Here is an 18,863-nt window from a genome sequence, read left to right as displayed (position 1 = left end):
TTCACTGCAATGCTTTATAAAAAATATTATTAGACTGGTTTAATGATTACAATATACAAATAAATATATTGCTTTAAAATTATTTGGATCAGACTTCACTGCAATGCTTTATAAAAAATATTATTAGATTAGTCTTTTAACCAGAGAGTTGGTGTCAAAGCCACCCAATGCTCGCCTGTTTATACATTTATCGTTTTTAAAATACTAGTCTAATAATATTTTTTTATAAAGCATTGCAGTGAAGTCTGATCCAAATAATTTTAAAGCAATATATTTATTTGTATATTGTAATCAGTAAACTAGTCAAATAATATTTTTTATAAAGCATTGCAGTGAAGTCTGATCCAAATAATTTTAAAGCAATATATGTATTTGTATATTGTAATCAGTAAAAAATAGTGTGGTGGATAAAAACATTAGAAAGGAAATAACTTGCACCAAAAACTTTAATATTTTCACGCTGACTCTCACGCCCAGGGGTATCACTATAGCTTTCTGTTCTTCGAACAGGCGAGCTAAAAACGAAAAATGATAAATGTATAAACAGGCGAGCATTGGGTGGCTTTGACACCACTCTGGTTTTTTGTCCTCTTCACTCGATTGAAATTTTTCTCATTTTTGCCCCTCCCTCTTGTCCCTCCTCCCTCCCTTCCATTGTGAATGAGGAGAGATGTTCACAGGGAATGACCATGAACCACCACCCGAACGGGGTCACATGAAATGTTCACGTTGATTTTTTTTTCCACAACTTCACATTATTCGCACCAGGCTTGGAAAAGGAAATTAATTTTGGTCTGTGCATGTGGCAGGTTGTCAGAAAACTGATGTATGAGGCCATTTTAATAATCCACATACACTGCGGTTGTGTGTTTTACTATAAGGATTCAATTACATGGTCCAAATGATACCGTTTGCTTGTTTTGTTTTGTTTACTCTGTACGCCGAACTTAAACGCCACCTCTCTGGTGGTTTTTATTTCTCCAACCCGAAACTCTCACCTGGCCAGGGCTGTGTGAGGATTTGCTTACCGTACGGGCCGAACAAGACTCTCTCCTTGAAACCGATCCTCAGGTGATTTATGGTTGTGCATGAGATTGTCATCTATTGATGGTTCCAATTCGGCCTGAGTAGTCTCAGCTGGGGCTGGTGTGGCCTTTCCACAGGAAATGGAATCCAAAAACAAACTGTAATCCCTTGCTCAGCAAGTAGGGTGTTCCATTACAAAGCACACTGCCCTTTCAAAGGGAACGTTGCAGTAGCCGTCCTATTTGCTAGCACCGATTGTAGATGTTGAACAGTCCACTATTCCTATGCCTTCTGAAAATAGCAGGTCATTGTGGTGCTACCTAAAACATTCTGACTGTTTACCACCAAATCTGCTTGAATGTCCCCAAGTCCTTTGCTCTTGTTTCTGGTGTTGTGCAATCGTGAGTCTCGCATTAGTATACAAAATGGAAATGATTGATTACATTGCTCCTTGCTCCCTTTCCCCCGTGCGTGTGTTGTACCGAACGCAGTGCCCTGTGCCTTGAGAAGTTCGAGAAAAGTCCGAGGGAAGTGTTAAACGCTGAGATTCAGAAGGTGTGTGCTTCCATAGTGTTGTTTTTCCAATCTCTTTTCTTCTCCATGTCAAATTATCCTTCTATTTTTGGCTTTCATGGTGACTATTCGAGGCACGGCGCGTGTATGGAATGGTACATTTTATTCCGCTCTGCTATTTAATTTATATTTCCCTTCGTCTTTCTATTTGCTGATTACTTATTGCCTCAAATCCCATCAGTTCTCGCAATCTGGGTGGAATCGAGTCCGGTTCGTATTTGGATGTGAGATCTCCAGGGACGAGGCCATGTGCTATAGGCCAGCGGTTCCGGTTAGGATTGCTCTTCATTGAACAGTCTATATGATAGCCCAGTTGGTAGCATGCTCACCTCTAAGTTTTCTTATCATCGATTTATTCCCTTCTAGAGTCTAATCTTGGTGCAGTGCCAGCATAGGAAGGGGTGGCGCATCTTGAAGCATTCTGTTAATTGGGTGGAGACACAAAACCTGCTGTCATTCTACATTTAGCTTATGAATATTAAACCTTCAAATATATATATATATATATATATATATATATATATATATATATATATATATATATATATATATATATATATATATATATATATATATATATATATACCCGGACCCTGACATTCGTGGTTCCACATATTCGTGGTTGATAATTTGCGACATGCAACTACATTTGTGGGGAATTGCCCCGCGTATTTTACCCTGACATTCACGGATTTACGTCTATTTCCACAGCGTTTTCCTGCATTTTCGCGACATTTTCCCCGACATTCACAGATTTTTCATGGGTCGGGAAATCCCCATAACCTATCCCCCCATTTCCCATTGAAACAATGCCCCCACATTCGCGGTTTCAACATTCGTGGGGTTTTCCTGGAACGTACCCCCAGCGAATGTCGGTGTCCTTGTGTACTTAATTTTGTTATCTCCCGATAAGAGCCGGCCATTGTGTGCTGGTACACCGGCCTGCTGAAATTCCCTGCCTCGAGATTAATCAACGACTTTAAACATATGTCGATATCGAGTTCGATGAAGGTAACAGTAAATATTTGGTTGATACATCCAAGATAAGTCAACTAATTGGATAATGGGGTGAGTATATAACACAGGCCTGATGGGCCAAACGGCCTCCTCCTCCCTCTGTTTCCTTGTACAGTCCACATATTAAATTTCCTTATGTCTTTGTCACTTGATGTCACCTGTTAAAATTGCAAACTCAACTTGTTCTGACACCCACAGTATGAATTAACTTTATGACTCCTTGTTCATCGATTTTTAAGGCTCTTCATGTCCATCTCAGGTGGATGGAGGTTATGTTTTCACCCCTGTCTTTTGGTCTGACTGTCTGGTCTGTGAGCAGGATATCTTAAAAAGTTAAAGACGGATTCAGAGTAAACTTGGTGGCTGGGTTGGACGTGTGACGAGGATGAATTGATTAGATCTTGGTGAAAATCCGGATCCAGATCTGAGAATTTTTGAAGCAATTCTTCACCATTGAGTGATAGGGCCAAAAAAATATACAGTATAGCATGATTTTCTCAAAAAGTTATGGATGGATTCAAACGAAACTTGGTGGATGAGTTGGTGAGGTGACAAGAACAAGCCGATTCAGGTCCGGATCCAGCCTATCAGTGGGATACAAAACGTAAACTGTTCAGCCAAGTGGAGGTATGAGCTCTACCGAATGCTGTTCTAGTTTTATTATGAAATCATTTTGTAGTGAACATTGTAAATGTGCATTGCATCTTTATTATCCTCAACTCTGATCCATTCAATGCTATAAAATATATTTGTATATTTTTTATTATTACTTGCGAAAGCGAAGATTCGCTGGTTGGTCTGCTTTGTGATTCTGTCTGTCTCTATGTTTGTCTGTTTGTCTGTTTGTATATCAATCACCTACAGGTCACAATTTTAAACTGATCTTCATGAAACTTCACCAAATGGTAGCGTTGATCATAAGCAAAAAGCCGATTGATTCTGAGGTCAAAATGTCAAAAGGCCAACATAGGCTTCAAGGTCAACATCGGTCGATTTTCTAAAATCATCAATTTTCATTCGATTGACTTCAAATTTTAAAAAGGATTTTCATATTTGGTTTACTGAATTGAATTGCCAATTGTTTTTTAGGTTATCATCGGCCAAAATGTCAACATGGGCCGATTTTCTAAAATTCCCAATTTTCATCCGATTGGCTTGAAATTTGTAGAACATTTGCATATTTGGTTGTTGAATTCAACCACCAATTATTTTTTTTAAGATCAAAGTTGTTTCATGGAGTTTGCAAGTATCGTGCTTTGCACGACAACTTGTTTTCTTATGTTGTTCAAAGCATAAAATGAGGTCAAATCTCTGAGTTCAATCAGCATACAATAATTGAGTTTTAAATGCAAAATTATAGATTCTCTGTTGTCACCAAGATTTGTTCCCTGTTGGCACTTTCGACTTCGTGCTTGGAGTTCTTCTTTTCTGAATGATGTTTCCCCAGCTTTTCACTGCTGGTAAAACCGAGGTTTTCATGGGGAGATGATAAGCTCAATAGATATCATTGATTGGCCTCCAAAGCGAGCCACTGACAGGGTATCCTCCACCGAGCGAAATCCTTCCTCTTCCTCTGAGTTACTTACAGTTTTCCAAGTTGAGGCTTATGTTCTGTTGCTCTCGAATGGCGGACACACAATGACGACTTCGGTCTCCCACAGTCTCTCAAACGGTCTCGCACCCCTGGCTCTTCCGTCCTTCTGGCTCTCCTCTCCTTTCACCATGGACACATTCAATCTATAACCCCGTACTTGTGTTCTCTTCCCAAGTCAAATCTGTCTGTACACCTCTTTTTCCCCGTCTGGGTCATCGTCTGCGATTGTCCAATTGCCTTACTGTGACTGTCCAATCTCGCTCTTCTTGCCAAAGTTTCAGGTTGATGGCACATGACCAACTTGTGTCGTCTTCTATCCTCACCCTTCACTAGGCCACCCTTTTCACCTTCCTCCGCACTCCCTCTTCTATCGGATCCTCTTATCTGCAGTCTGTGTGTCCATCTGCTCCCCACTGCACCAGTAGCAGTACGATACCCCGCCATCCTTGGTCATCTTGCTCTACTATGAGCCTCGTTTATTGATATTAAAACTACTCAAACTGAGAATTTGCAGATCAAACCCATTTTACAGGAGCTTAAACATTTCAGTTTTCAAAGCGTCATGCTTCTGAGAGTTTGTAAAAATATAGGAGATTCATTCATTCATCCTGTCACTTAAATATCTTTCGGGAGGATTGATGGAGTGGCGACCCATCCAGGATTGTACCCACAAGCCAAGGAGACTGCTTAGGCAGCACCAACGCTCTGCACAGAGTATGTCTCCCATGGATGGATGGATGGGAGGATTGATGTGGTACTGTATTTAAATTCCGCAAGTGCACACTTCCTAGATGACCTTTATTGCCCTCAAGGGAAACTTGAAATGTCTTCCTAAATGGGCATTGAAGCCCAAAGATCCCTTGAACTACAAAAATTAAAAAATAAACTCAACATCCAACTGCATTCCTGTACAAATTCAAGCTTTCCAACATAGGGGTGATGTTTAGTGTCCTTTGTAAATGTTTAAAGTGCATTAAATAAACCTGATTACTGTTGACATGGCTTGATTGAAAGTTGTATGATATTTCATATTCCGACAAATCGGATGTTTTGAGAATCGTGAACAATACGTTGTGTGTGTTAGACATTGTTAGACATTGTGTGTGTTAGACAGTGGATAAAGCTCCTGATCAAAGGTGATTGGTAAAATACGACCACACCGAAGCGAGCACACCAAATTTGTTACTTAAAAAAATAATCTTTAGGTTCTTCACAATTGATGTGCAAATGCGAGGCCTTTCGAGCTGTGGAGAAGATCATCTCCCATTGTGAAGCACAATATTTCACCGAATATGTTTGTCTGTATCGTCTGTTTGTCACACGATTTTTGTCCAGTTTTGAAGAAATCGTTCTGAAAATTTTTGTGCATGTCGGTGACCGGAAAAGGACGGCAACGCTTAATTTTTGATCAGGATACGGATGCAGATCCGAATCCTGGAATTTTTTTAAAATTCTCCTTTAATTTTGGAGAATATGGTGAATTAAAATTGATTAATTTAAGTTTGTAAAATAAATAAATAAATATATTGTTACGGCCATGGGTACCGAGTGTATTATGAGGGTGTTTAATCACCGTTTGTCTTCAGAAGATCCGGACCTGGGGGCACCGCTCACAATTAACTTTGTGGTACGGTGGGTTGCTTTAGAACCACGAATGCCACCCAGTTAACCACGAGTTCCAGTGTTCGCCGTCTAATTTTGCCGTTAAACTCGAGGTCACATGGCTTCCTGAAACTGGGAGCGTGCCCTCGGCAAAGCACCAATCTTATCTTCATTAGATCTTAATTCGGGCGGCATAGCGTTTAACCGCTGGTGTGTGCCGATTATGACAGGTCAATTAGTTTGGTAATTACCTCTCAGTCTATCTAGGTTCGGACAATGCGGGATCAATGGAAGGAAAGGACAAGCACGGCCAGGTTGGAACGTTAACAAGGAATTTATTAATCAGGAAAAAATAAATAAAAATAACTTTTTATTTGCTTGTGGTGAAAATAAGTAAATTCAAATCATTCAAAATAATCTCAAGCAAATAAAGAATTAATCAGGTATTGATAGAAAAGCAGACAAAGAGCAGATGCTTATCATTATACCTTACTTAACGATTAAGCACGAGACAAGGGTACCCAGCAGATTATTCGGGGGGGGGGGGAGAGAAATCCATTCTCACTCACCAAGTAGAAGTCGTCGTGCATCAAATAAAATGTCCTGAAATGTGTGAGCGTGCCTGGGTCCGCTGCCAGCACCCAGCCTTGCTATGTACCCACTCGTAAACAGGCTTGAACACCAATTGATGTCATGTCGTCACCGCCAGGAACCAGGGACGCCAGCAACAGGTCTCGAGCAGAACCAACGTTAACGGTCCAAGCGTCACCCACTGTCAGGAGCCACTAAGAGCCACAACCAATGGTCAGCTGTCAGGAGCTGTGAGGCGCTGAGACACTGTGAAGCGCTGTGAGAAGCTGTAAAGTGCTGTGGTGTTGTGAGAAGCTGTAAGGTGCTGAAGCGCTGTGAGACTGTCACCAATAATCAGAGCTGCAAGGCTGCAAGGCAGTCACCAACTGTCACAAACTCAACTTTCGCCAGCTCACCCACCGTCTGACTGGAGCTGAAAATAGCCGGCACCCAGCTGTCACAACTCCACTCTCGCTAACTGACACAAACTGTCGCAAAACTCTCAAAGCTGTAAGAACCGCAACCAGAACCATAAAGGAAGGAGGGAAGGGATAGAGGAGGGAAGGGAGGAATAGAGGGAGGTGAAGGATAGAGGAGGGAGTGGAGGGAAAGGAGGAAGGAGAGGGATAGAGGAGGGAGAGGAAGGAAGGGATGGATAGAGGAGTGAGAGATGACGGAGGGACGGAGCGAGAGAGAGAGGGATAGAGGAGGGAGATGAGGAAGCGGAGGGATAGAGGAGGGAGAGATGACGGAGGGGAGGAAGAGAGAGAGGGGAGGGATGGAGAGAGTATGGAGGGGAGGGATGATGGAGGGAGGGGAGGGATGATGGAGGGAGGGGAGGGATAGAGGAGGGAGGGGAGGGATAGGGGAGGGATAGAGGAGGGAGGGGGAGGGATAGAGGAGGGAGAGACAATGGAGGGGAGGGAGCGAGAGAGAGGGATAGAGGAGGGAGAGATGACAGAGGGGAGGAATAGAGAGAGAGGGGAGGGGATGGATAGAGGAGGGAGGTGAGGGATAGAGGAGGGAGGGGAGGGATAGAGGAGGGAGGGGAGGGATAGAGGAGGGAGGGCAGGGATAGAGGAGGGAGAGATGACAGAGGGGAGGGAGAGGGAGAGAGGGAAGGAGGGAGGGGGAGTGGGACAAGGGGTGAGCGAGGAAGGTGGAGGGGTGGAGTAGCTAGGAAGGGGGGGGGGAGAGTGAGAAAGGTGAGGTGGGGAGAGTAACACCTCACCACACGTCACTATACACTCCGGGAAGGGGGAGGGGATGGTGGGAGGAGCATGAGGGGATGGGTTCTCAACATCTGTACGATTGTGGGACTTGTAGAGAGGTGAGGGGGGGGGTAGTGCAGGATTGCACGAAATGGAGTACATTAAGACAGCACGCGGAGACGAGACTGCTGTGAGATGTCCATGGGGGTAGAGAGGACAGGGGGTTTTGGAGGAAGTAAGCGTAAGGGGAGGTGGAGGGAAGGCAGGGTGAGGGGAAGGGGAGGCATCGTGAGGGAAAAGGGAAGGCATCGTGAGGGAAAAGGGAGGTGGCTTGAGGGGAAGGGGAAGGCAGCGTGAGGGGAAGGGGAGGCAGCATGAGGGAAAAGGAAGGTGGCGTGAGGAAAAGGGGAGGCGGCATGTGGGAAAGGGGAGGTGGCATGAGGAAGAGAGGGGGAGAGGGGTGAGAGAGAGGGAGAGGGGTGGGAGAGAGAGAGTGGGAGAAGGGTCAGAGAGAGAGGGAGAGGGGTAGGGAGAGAAGAGAGAGGTGAGAGAGCGGGAGGGATGGGTGAGAGAGCGGGAGGGGTGGGTGAGAGAGCGGGAGGGGTGGGAGAGAGGCAGGGAGAGGGGTGGGAGAGAGGCAGGGAGAAGGGTGGGAGAGAGACAGGGAGAGGGGTGGGGGAGAGGGGAGAGAGAGAGGGAGAGGGGTGGGAGAGAGAGGGAGAGGGGTGGGAGAGAGAGAGAGGGAGAGGGGTAGGAGAGATAGAGGGAGAGGGGTGGGAGAGATAGAGGGAGAGGGGTGGGTGAGATAGAGGGAGAGGGGTGGGAGAGATAGAGGGAGAGGGGTGGGAGAGATAGAGGGAGAGGGGTGGGAGAGAGAGAGAGGGGGAGAGGGATGAGAGAGAGGCGGAGAGGGATGAGAAAGAGAGGGAGAGGGGAGAGAGAGGGGGAGAGGGATGAGAGAGAGAGGGAGAGGGGAGAGAGAGAGGGAGAGGGGAGAGAGAGAGGGAGAGGGGTGAGAGGGAGAGAGAGTGGGAGAGGGTTGGAAGAGGGGTGGGGAGAGGAGAGGGAGGATTCCAGCAGATGTGATGCCCAGTTCAACATCCATGCAAGAGATGGCACACATAATGATGGATCATCCTGCCTGTGAAACACTCCAATGAAATGGTTGATAAGGAACGGCTGGGTTGGCAAGCAATTAGCGATCGCCAATTCCTCATATTAGCCACCTCCCGGAGATGGCGGAAATGTGAAGCTGTGTCCAAATTGGACAAATGAACACATTTTTGGAGTTGTGGCTGCTGCTAAGTTCAAATCTTTTTTTTAATCTTTTATAATTCAGCTTAGTTTAAGAGATTATAGAGCTTATGGCATGTTCAAAAATGAAATGGAGCCACGAAAGCTGGCATCTCCTGGCGTTTATAACCATTGCAATGTATCCAGCGATTCATAGGTATGATGATTTGATAATTAATATGAGTGTGGGAAGTGAAAAAAACTAACTTTATTAGAAGTCTTTGCAGCCTGTTCCAAATCAAGGCATTGTTGAGCAGGCCAAAAAATATAAATGCCAGCAAAAGACTCTTGTGAACTGATGGAGGGCTGACCAAGATTGTGCAACGCCATCTTTGTAAGGCTTATTTTGTTTTTTTGCGTGATGAGAACCCCCTAAATTATCTTCAAAAGCGGAGTTTAAATTAACCCAAACACCTAATTTTCATTCATGCACCACCTTGGAGTTCCCTTGGTATGCATGCAAAGTTTGGGGCGACAAGGTTTCATGGTTTTGGAGTTATAGAGGATGCGGATGGATTGATGGACTGATGGATGGACTGATGGATGGCCTGATGGAGGGTCTGATGGAGGGACAGACTGACTGACGGAGAGATGGACGGATGGACAGAGGGAGGGACGGAAGGACTGACCTTTATTATTAGAGACTTGTGAAAAATGAAAAAAAAGAAAGTCTACACCCTCTTTCAAAATTTTCACCTTCTGTTGCCTTATAGCTTGGAATTAAATTGCATCAAATCAGGCTTTTTCCACCTTTATTTACACATCGTAACCCACAACTTCCAAGTAAAAAACAAATTCAACAAATTTCAGAAAATTAATTAAAAATGCAAAACGAGAATATCTTTTTTGGATAAGTGTCCACCCTCCTTATAATAGCAATTGTAAATTAGCTCAGGTGTAACCAATCACCTTCAAACTTACACACCAAGTTAATTGGCCTCCACCTATGTTAAATTGTCGTGATTCTGATTATTTTTTTTGTCTCCGCCACCGAAGGTGAAGGAAGTTATGTTTTCACCCATTTCTGTCAGTTTGTTTGTTTATTTGTTTGTGTGCATGATATCTCAAAAAGTTGCGAATGGATCCAGATAAAATTTTGTGGACAGGTTGGGTGTGTGACAAGGACTAATTGTTTAGATTTTGGTGAAGATCCGAATCCAGATCTGGATTCGAGGGTTATTTAATTTTTTTAAAGTGATTCTTCACCATTGAGAGATAGGGCCATAAAATGATATAGTACTGTACAGCGTGATATGTTCTCATGGATCAGGCCTTACGTGGCGGAGGTATGCACTCCATTAAGTGCCCTTATTGTTTATCTATTTGTTTGTTTGTTTGTCTGCACAGAACTTTGGTGTTTTCTCTGCAACCACTTGTTGAATCGAGACTAAATTTTCACCATAGGAGCGACTACTCAAGTAGCATGTTGTTTTGATAATTATGTCGTCATAAGTTACATGGTGTGGCAGCCATGTTGGAAAAACGGAAAAACTTTGGACCTCTGTGTCTCTGAAACCGCACAAAGGAAATAATTTTAAGCTTGGCATATGGCAAGTACTCCTCATGTGGAATAAGTGTGATTTTTTTTATGATGTCATACGTACCTTCGTTATGATGTCACAATTGCATATGTCGAACACTACATCTGATCAGTATGAAAAAATTTTGAGGGTCATCTCGGGATAAAATGGTAAACAGAAAAATAATTGTTGACGTCATCGGTCACGTTATTCAGCAGCCATATTGTTTTTTTCAAAACAACCTTTAAAAAGTTTCTTCTCTGAAGTGGCTGATCAGATCAAGGTGAAACTTTACACTTATGACCGACTGCCTGTCCATGAGGAACAAAAGGTTCACACGTATGTCATAGGTCACACGGTTTGGCAGCCATATTGGATTAACCCTAAAACATAAAAATCTTCTCAAGAACAGCGGGACAAATTGAGGGGAAACTTCACACAAATATTCTCCAAGGCATGTGTGTCCAAGTTTGTGAAGGAATAATTGATAGGTCACATGGTTTGGCAGCCATATTGGATTTAAGAAAATATCAAACCACTTTATCAATCTCTGGAACCGCTTCGTCAATCGACGTGAGACTTCACAATTATGATCTATTCGTGATGAGGAATACATGCTTTAAATTTCAACTTGATCAGATGCATGGTCTGGCAGCCAGAATTATTTATTTTTTTGATCTGGGTTCTTTTTGATTTTTTTGTTTGTTTGATTTTAATAAGGCTAACTTGGCTGTGCCTGGATGGGTTTGAGGGAAGAGGAGTAGCAGCTGAAATGTGAATCCTATCCAGGTTCCTCCTGATGACTTCATCTTTGCTTTTTGCTTGTTCGGGTTCCTTCTGATTTCTCCAATGCAGCAATATACTTATTTGGTCTTCCATATGATTTGAATTGAATTTATTTTAATCCAATTCTGAATTCAATTGAATAATAATAAAAGACGTCATGGGTCAGGGTCAGGTGCCGACCAAAGTGGGGTTGCATCAAAGTGGGACGTCTTGACACCCGGTCATTACTGCCAGTAGTTATAAAGTTGCAGTTCTAATTATCTTTTATTAATTACGTTACACACCGGTACACAAACACCACACAAAATACACTCACACAAAACTCCACAAAAACCCCACAAAACAAGTCCTAGCGAGAGTCTGCAATCTCTGATTGCTCTTTTTCTTGTTATTTATTATGCGAGACTGCTCAGGGAATATCTCCAAATTGTATTTCTTTCATATGTTTTTTTTTTGTTTGTTCTTTCTCCCAAAACCAAAACCAAACTCAAACATTTAAGATGAAATTTTGGCTCGAAGCCCATTTTGGTGTTTTGTGGAAAAACAACTGTATATTTATATATGTCATATAATTTCCAGTGCTCTTTATGAATATTTAAAGGTGTCATATTGGTACAGTTGCTGGCATTTTGATTCCATTCGGCTTCATAGTATTGCATCAGAATACGTGAACATGTATCAGAGGTCGGGCTTCTTAAATTGCATCTTGAGAGCATCGATTCCGAGCGTGGGATGAGAAAGCGCTTTCTCGATGCCTACCATTACTGTTGTACGAGTATATATCATGTGGAGTGTGCTAATAGAGCTCCACGATGGCCGGGGTAATGTTGCACTTTAGTTTATTAAACACACCTGTTTTATAGCGAGCATTGTACTTTCGCATGTCACCTTGGTGTGTTATTTTCTACATTACTCACTCATTAGGATTAAAAAAATAAATCATTCTAACCCTTTGTTTTTCTCTGTTTGTATTGTGCTCGTTTCTGCTTTGTCTAGTTGTGGAGTCAAATCCGATTTGAACTGCCATTGTCACGCACTGTTTGCGGAGCACGTTCACCACCCTCAGAAGAGGGATCTGAGCTTGCTGTCTGTTACATTAAAATGCATTTTCAAAAGATTCCACCTTTCTTTGGGTTGGCATGATAGAACGTTACATATCTGAGTATATGGATAACTATCTTGCCTTCATAAGGATCATTTACAGGGAACTTTGATGCAGGAGGTCATTAGGCCCATCAGGCCTGTGTAATGGTTGCCAACATATGGTTGTTGTTTTTTTTTTCCATCCTCTATGCTTTTTAAATGCTGAACATCTAGCAAGGAAGCAGCACATACCATTTTTAAAGTCTTTGGTACAACTTACTCGGCCAGAGTTCGAACCACTGACCTCCCAGATTCCGAACGGATGCTCCAACCATTATGCGACCGAGTCAAGTAAATCCTTTCTGGTGTAAAACCCACAAGATTCTTTGATGGGTCTCCAATAGGAGTTGAAATTTGGAGTTGAGTTAGCAATGGTTAAGTCAACACAGGATGTGTATGATCTGGGTTTAGTTGATCGATACATTGAGGTAACATAATACACATACAACACACTAGTTTCCTTCTTCATCTGTCTGTCTGTCTGTCTGTCTCATTTCAGGACCTGCTGGTGTTGGAGGAACAGGAGGTGAGTTTAGTATTCACATCGCCTCACCGCCTATTCCTCTAGAGACCTGCACAAATCGTGTAATTGGGATGAGACCTTGAGTTGTGTTCATGTGTACTCCTTTCAAAATCCAAGTGCGTTCCACTCTGACTGATAGACACCATTTAATGTTAACACAAATTGTAATCTGATCATCCTTTGTCTTGGAGTATCCTGGACATAATCACCTTGCCAATTGAAGGAAGGTGTATATCTACCAGTCCCAGCTGCTCACATGTAAAGGAAGGGATCATCTCCCGAGAATAGAGGCAAACTGATGATTTTTTTTTTTTTACCACCCCTACCTTCAATAAATTGTTTCTGTACTGTCATTACCCCATGCACACAAAGCAAAAAGCAGGGTTAAACAATTGGTTCAGGTACATCCATCCATCCATCTGTCCATCTCATCAGTTTATGGTCAAAGAACAACTTATTTAAACTGAAGATTATATTTTGAACATGAATAGGAAGACAAATTTCTTGCTTTACCGTACTTTGGCTTTGAATTCATCATCCCAATCATGCATGCGCAGAGAGGAGTTAGATAATATTTTTACTCCGTCTGCCGACCTGGCAGTCAAACTAAATTTAAAATCATTCCAAACAGGAAACTTCCTGTTTTTAAGGACGTTATAAAGGACACAAACAAGAGGCACGAATAACTAATGTAACGTGTTGGATTGGGTGATGTAATAGACTGGGTAAAAGACAAAATAATTTATTTATACGCCTTTAAACCTCTTTAATACTTTATTCAAAACGAATAATATACTTGAACACTGTAGAACACAAATCGCCTCCAAATAACTTTTTCCACGCGCCTCGATTATATATGTATCCAAAAAGAAAAAGAAAAAGAAAAAAGATGCGATGTATCAATGTATTGTATAATATGAGAGGGCATGGCATGTAAGAGGGAGGGTACAGTATTGGGGTGAAGATAATAATATATAATACCATTCCTCTCCTGCAGTAAAGCCACATAGGACTGCTAAGGTAGTTTCATTGACAAGTAGTACAGTCCTGGACAGGTCACCACTCCTACACAGGTTTCCCTGAGTGGTTATTACCCCAGTACACTGGTACTCATTTCAACAACCTCAGAAAGATGACAAACTGAGTCAATCCCACCCGGTGTTAATTCAATGGATGACAAAGGCTCAAACTCAGGACCCTAAGGTCTTTCACCCTGTGTAGGGTATCGCATTCTATGAACTCTCTAGTTTGATTCAGTGACATAAACATGCCTCTTTCCCTCCAACTCCTCATGCCCCCCCCCAACCCCCCACCATGCTTCACACCTGCCCTGCTCCCTTTCTTAACTTCCCTGATGCTTCCTTTATCTCCTCTCCTCTCCTCCTCAATACCCCTGACTTAATATTTTCTCAATTTACACCTTCCTTGTGTACATAATATATAGATATCCTTGTCATATCATCCCCAGTTGGTTTGTTGTTTTCAAGTCAACAGATACTTAGGAATATATAAAATGCTGCCAAGGTGGGTTGTTTCACCTTGTCCTTGTGAACTTTCACTGCATGCACGGCACGTGCTCTGTGGATCGCACAAACAATTTAAACTTTAATATGTGTTCTCATAAAGGCTGTGTGCATTCAGCAAAGGCATTTACCAGGAAGTGCTGGACTCGGCAACAATGTTTTCGACCACTTGTGCTTTTGACATTTGATCTCTTTATTGATGGTGATAGTGTCACATTTTGTTTGCTCAGTTTAGTCCAAGACAGACAGAGAGATCAGAGAAGACAGAGAGACCACCGACGTGTCTGTGATGGGAAAGTGAGAGGCCCATAGACCCAGCTTCATTGCAGGACATTCCAATAATCTTGAAGGCCTTGGCCTTGTAAATGGATGAGAGCTCAGGTGTGCCAAAGAAGGACTTTGTACGACGGAGGATGCCAAGTCAGCAGCTGGCTTTGCAGGACAACTTTGAAAGGTGAACAAGGAGTTTGAATGATTGAACTTCCTCCAGAGGATTGTTAAAAACATAGATGGAGAGGTTGGGGGGGGGGCAGACGGTCCTTTCTGGGGTAGACGGTGAGAGTGTGGGATATGTCAGGATTGATATATTGCAAGTGTTTGACCAGCTTGTGATTTTGGCAAGGTCTGAAGAGACGGAAGAGGCTGCAGCGTGCCTGTCTGAAGGATGAGGGTTGTTACGGCAGAGAGTAGAATCATCAGCAAATAGATGGGATTTTCCAGAGTCAGAGAGATCTTTGATGAAAATCAGGAATAAGACTGGGCCCAGAACACTGCCCTGGGGCACTCCAGCCTTGAAGGCAGAGGAGATGAAGGGATTCCGTTGAGAGCCACACATTGGCTAAGAGAGTAGAGGAAGTCAGTAATTCATATAAGAAATCAGTGGAGTTGGCCTTGGATGCCATATGCAGAGTTTGAACTGCAAGGCAGGATGCTAGACTGTATCGAAAGTATGAGAGATGGCCCTGCTGATTTTGTCGAACATTGAGGGCCTCCATCCACTGTTGGGAGAGTCGGAACAGCATGTCCAAGGTAGAGTGATCAGGTCTGAATCCGAATTGATGATCTGAGATGAGATCATTGGAGAAAAGGAATGATTTTATGTCAACTGCGATGATGGATTCCATGACCTTGCTGATGATTGGAAGTAAGGTGATAGGTCTGCAGTTAAGAGGATTTGTTTTTGCACCTTTTTATATAATGCGGTGACATTGGCAGATTTCAAAGTAGAAAAAAAGATGACCGAGGGCACATGACAGGGTGAAAAGGAGAGAGAGAGAGAGAGAGAGAGAGAGAGAGAGAGAGAGAGAGAGAGAGAGAGAGAGAGAGAGAGAGAGAGAGAGAGAGAGAGAGAGAGAGAGAGAGAGAGAGAGAGAGAGAGAGAGAGAGAGAGAGAGAGAGAGAGAGAGAGAGAGAGAGAGAGAGAGAGAGAGAGAGACGGAGAGGGAGAGACGGAGAGGGAGAGACGGAGAGGGAGAGACGGAGAGAGAGAGAGAGACGGAGAGGGAGAGACGGAGAGGGAGAGACGGAGAGGGAGAGACGGAGAGGGAGAGACGGAGAGAGAGAGACGGAGAGGGAGAGACGGAGAGGGAGAGACGGAGAGGGAGAGACGGAGAGGGAGAGACGGAGAGGGGGAGAGACGGAGAGGGGGAGAGACGGGGGGGGAGGGAGGGAGAGAGACAGAGACACAGAGACACAGAGACACAGAGACACAGAGACACAGAGACACAGAGAGACAGAGAGATATTCTGTGGAAGAATTCCCAGGCTGAGTTAACATCAGGGGCAGTAGATATGGGAGACCAGTCCTGAAGACAGATGGCTGCTTGCAGACCCTGCCAATTTGCTTGAGTGAAATTCCAGACTTGCCGGCAATGAGGCAGCTCTGAGAATTGCCAGCGAGATGTTGACTTTCACAAGCACATGATCAGATTAACTCATTGGAGTAGAGGAAGAACAGGAGACATTTGCAGGGAAGTTTGTCTTCACCAAGCCCAAAAAGGAGGATTTGCCATTGGGAGAAATCTGCGTCGGAAGGTTCACAGATTGAGTCAGTCCCCTGGAGTCACAGAAGACCTTTGCTGAAGTGCCATGGCTGGTGAGAGAGGTTGAACACCTAGCCAATTTACATGGTGACAATTGAAATCATCACATATGAGAAAGAGAGAGTTTGGATAAGTGATTAAAAGTTGGTCCATGTTGTCTGATGGAGAGATGTACAGTCGATGGAGTTGTCACTGTTTGGAAAATGGGACAACACACAGACAAACAAGAGGTGGGAGCGGAGGGGAAGCCTTGTTGAAAGGTACTCCTGGGGCTTGGGAGGTATAAAATCAGTTCACAGACAGTGAGAAATTGAGTTACTAATATAGAGTGCAACTTCACCTCTGGGGTGTGCTTCAAGCCTGTCAAATTGCAGGAGACAATAGCTGGGGAGAGACACCAAGGAGTCAGGGACGTCCTGTGGGAGGAAGGATTCTGTTAAATTTATGTTGAAACTTGCTTTTTTATCCATTTTGTCCACACCGTGTGTCCTCCCTGAACCTTCATTGTTCACCACTTCTGTTATTTGTTCACCATCCATGTTCTTGCTGTTCCACGAGCCTTGACTTTGTTTAAAAATTATTTTTAAAATTGTGATTCCATACATTTCCAGATGAAAATGAAAGCCAAATGTATCACGTTGCATAGATTTGTGTTTCCAGGACACAGCGATGTGCTCATTTGCGGTGAAGTGTCCCTTCTGCGTGTGTTACTTTACAGGGTTCTGTCAACTTCAAGTTTGGGGTTTTGTACGCAAAGGCCGGGCAGCTTACCGATGATGAGATGTTCAGCAATGGTGAGTGGATCCTGCATCAGTATAGCAGTTGACATCGTTGTGCTGTGACAATTTGTGCTTCTTAGTGACGACGTGTTGATGAAATGCTTCTGCCGTCTCACATGTTGATGACTAAACGAAATGTTTTTTTAATCGTAATGTAATCAATGAGGGGGGGGGGGGTTGGGGAGATCGGTGATTGTTTGAGACCACAAAATGTGCTGCAACAATACTTTATTAATAGCATGACCATTACTCTGGAATGGCAAAGGGAGAAGAAGGAACTCCTTAAGAAACTGCCTGAAGGTGTGAATGCAGATTCCAAATGTCGCCATGGATCATTTGGAGGTGTAAATTGAAATAAGAAGGTGGGAGATTGGGGGAGTTGTGGAATAGTGAGGTTGTGGTGGGGATGTTGTTTAATGCGAGGTTGTATTGGTGGAATGGGGGAGTCGGAGAATGGTGAGGTGCTGCCGGGTCGGCATATGTATATGTATATGTATATGTATATGTATATGTATATGTATATGTATATACACAAATTAAAACGAAGATCCACCCATATCTCTCACCTGTGAATGGAGGGAATAACCAATCAGCTTTCACCTAATCAATTAAACCCAGGTGGCTAGTATTGTATAAATAAATCCACTCCTCCCATGCTCTTCCAGCCGAAGAAGCTGCATAAAGCAACCATGAAAGAGCAACCAAGGTAAACCCTTTGCTGTTTCAAACCCTTCTCAGAGTTCCTCCACAGCTGTAAAGACTTTCACAGGTAGTACACACATGAGAATCACGATGCTACACACCCACTCAGCTGCCGAACCGGCTTCATCGCTTGTTGGTGACTTCTCAGGGACAGCGCAGACAGAAATGCATACCATTGAGGCTCCCAAGCATGTACCGCATGTAAACATCAAAAGAAGTCAACAAATAAATGAAAACGAAGACCCGCCCACATCTCTCACCTGTGAATGGAGGGAATAAGCAATAAGTTCTCACCTAATCAATTAAAGTCAGGTGGTTTGGATTATATAAATAAATGGATTCCTCCCATGCTCTCATGTGTGTACGACTTGTGAACATCTTTACAGCTGTGGAGGAACTCTGGGAACGGTTAGAAAGAGCAAAGGGCTTATCTTCGGTCGCTCTTTCCTGGTTGCTTTATGCAGCTTCTTCAGCTAGAAGAGCACAGGAGTTCACACACATATATATATATATATATATATATATATATATATATATATATATATATATATATATATATATATATATATATATATATATATATATATATATATATTTTTTATTTTTTTTATTTTTTATTTATTTATTGAAGTTTTCTGACCTGAATAAATGCTGTGATGACTGCAATCTCAGAAGGGCCTCGAGCAATGCAAATATGTCAAGGTCAAATGCTGTCACCAAGGAGATGAAAAGCGAAGCTACCGACTAGTGTTCGCCTTATTGGGGCTCGTCAGAGCAACACATCGTTGTTCCATCCACTTTGTGACTGAAGCCAATTGGCTTGGACACTGGTTAATGAGACGCCTCTAACTGTGATTGGTGACGATACCAGGTCACATCTGGACAACACACGCGCACACACATCTGATCATCGTACATTTCCAAACCTCAGGCTAATTTCCTTAAAATTTGCTGCACCAA

General features: G+C 43.2%; 1 protein-coding gene across 1 annotated transcript in view; it reads left to right on the top strand.

Annotated features, from left to right (window-relative positions):
* The window catches only part of GARNL3 (GTPase activating Rap/RanGAP domain like 3), an 88,569-nt gene that overhangs the window by 19,286 nt on the left and 50,420 nt on the right, over window positions 1-18,863 (top strand). The window contains exons 6-9 of the mRNA XM_085855156.1: window positions 1,007-1,071; window positions 1,518-1,581; window positions 12,835-12,861; window positions 17,141-17,216. Of these exons, the coding sequence (XP_085711282.1) occupies window positions 1,007-1,071; window positions 1,518-1,581; window positions 12,835-12,861; window positions 17,141-17,216 (232 nt within the window). The remainder of the gene's footprint in view (window positions 1-1,006; window positions 1,072-1,517; window positions 1,582-12,834; window positions 12,862-17,140; window positions 17,217-18,863) is intronic.

This window comes from Eptatretus burgeri, chromosome 14 (assembly GCF_056783735.1).
Source record: "Eptatretus burgeri isolate ZD-2024b chromosome 14, Ebu_testis_v1, whole genome shotgun sequence".
NCBI classification, from domain to species: domain Eukaryota; kingdom Metazoa; phylum Chordata; class Myxini; order Myxiniformes; family Myxinidae; genus Eptatretus; species Eptatretus burgeri.
This window is presented reverse-complemented; position numbering and strand designations above follow the sequence as displayed.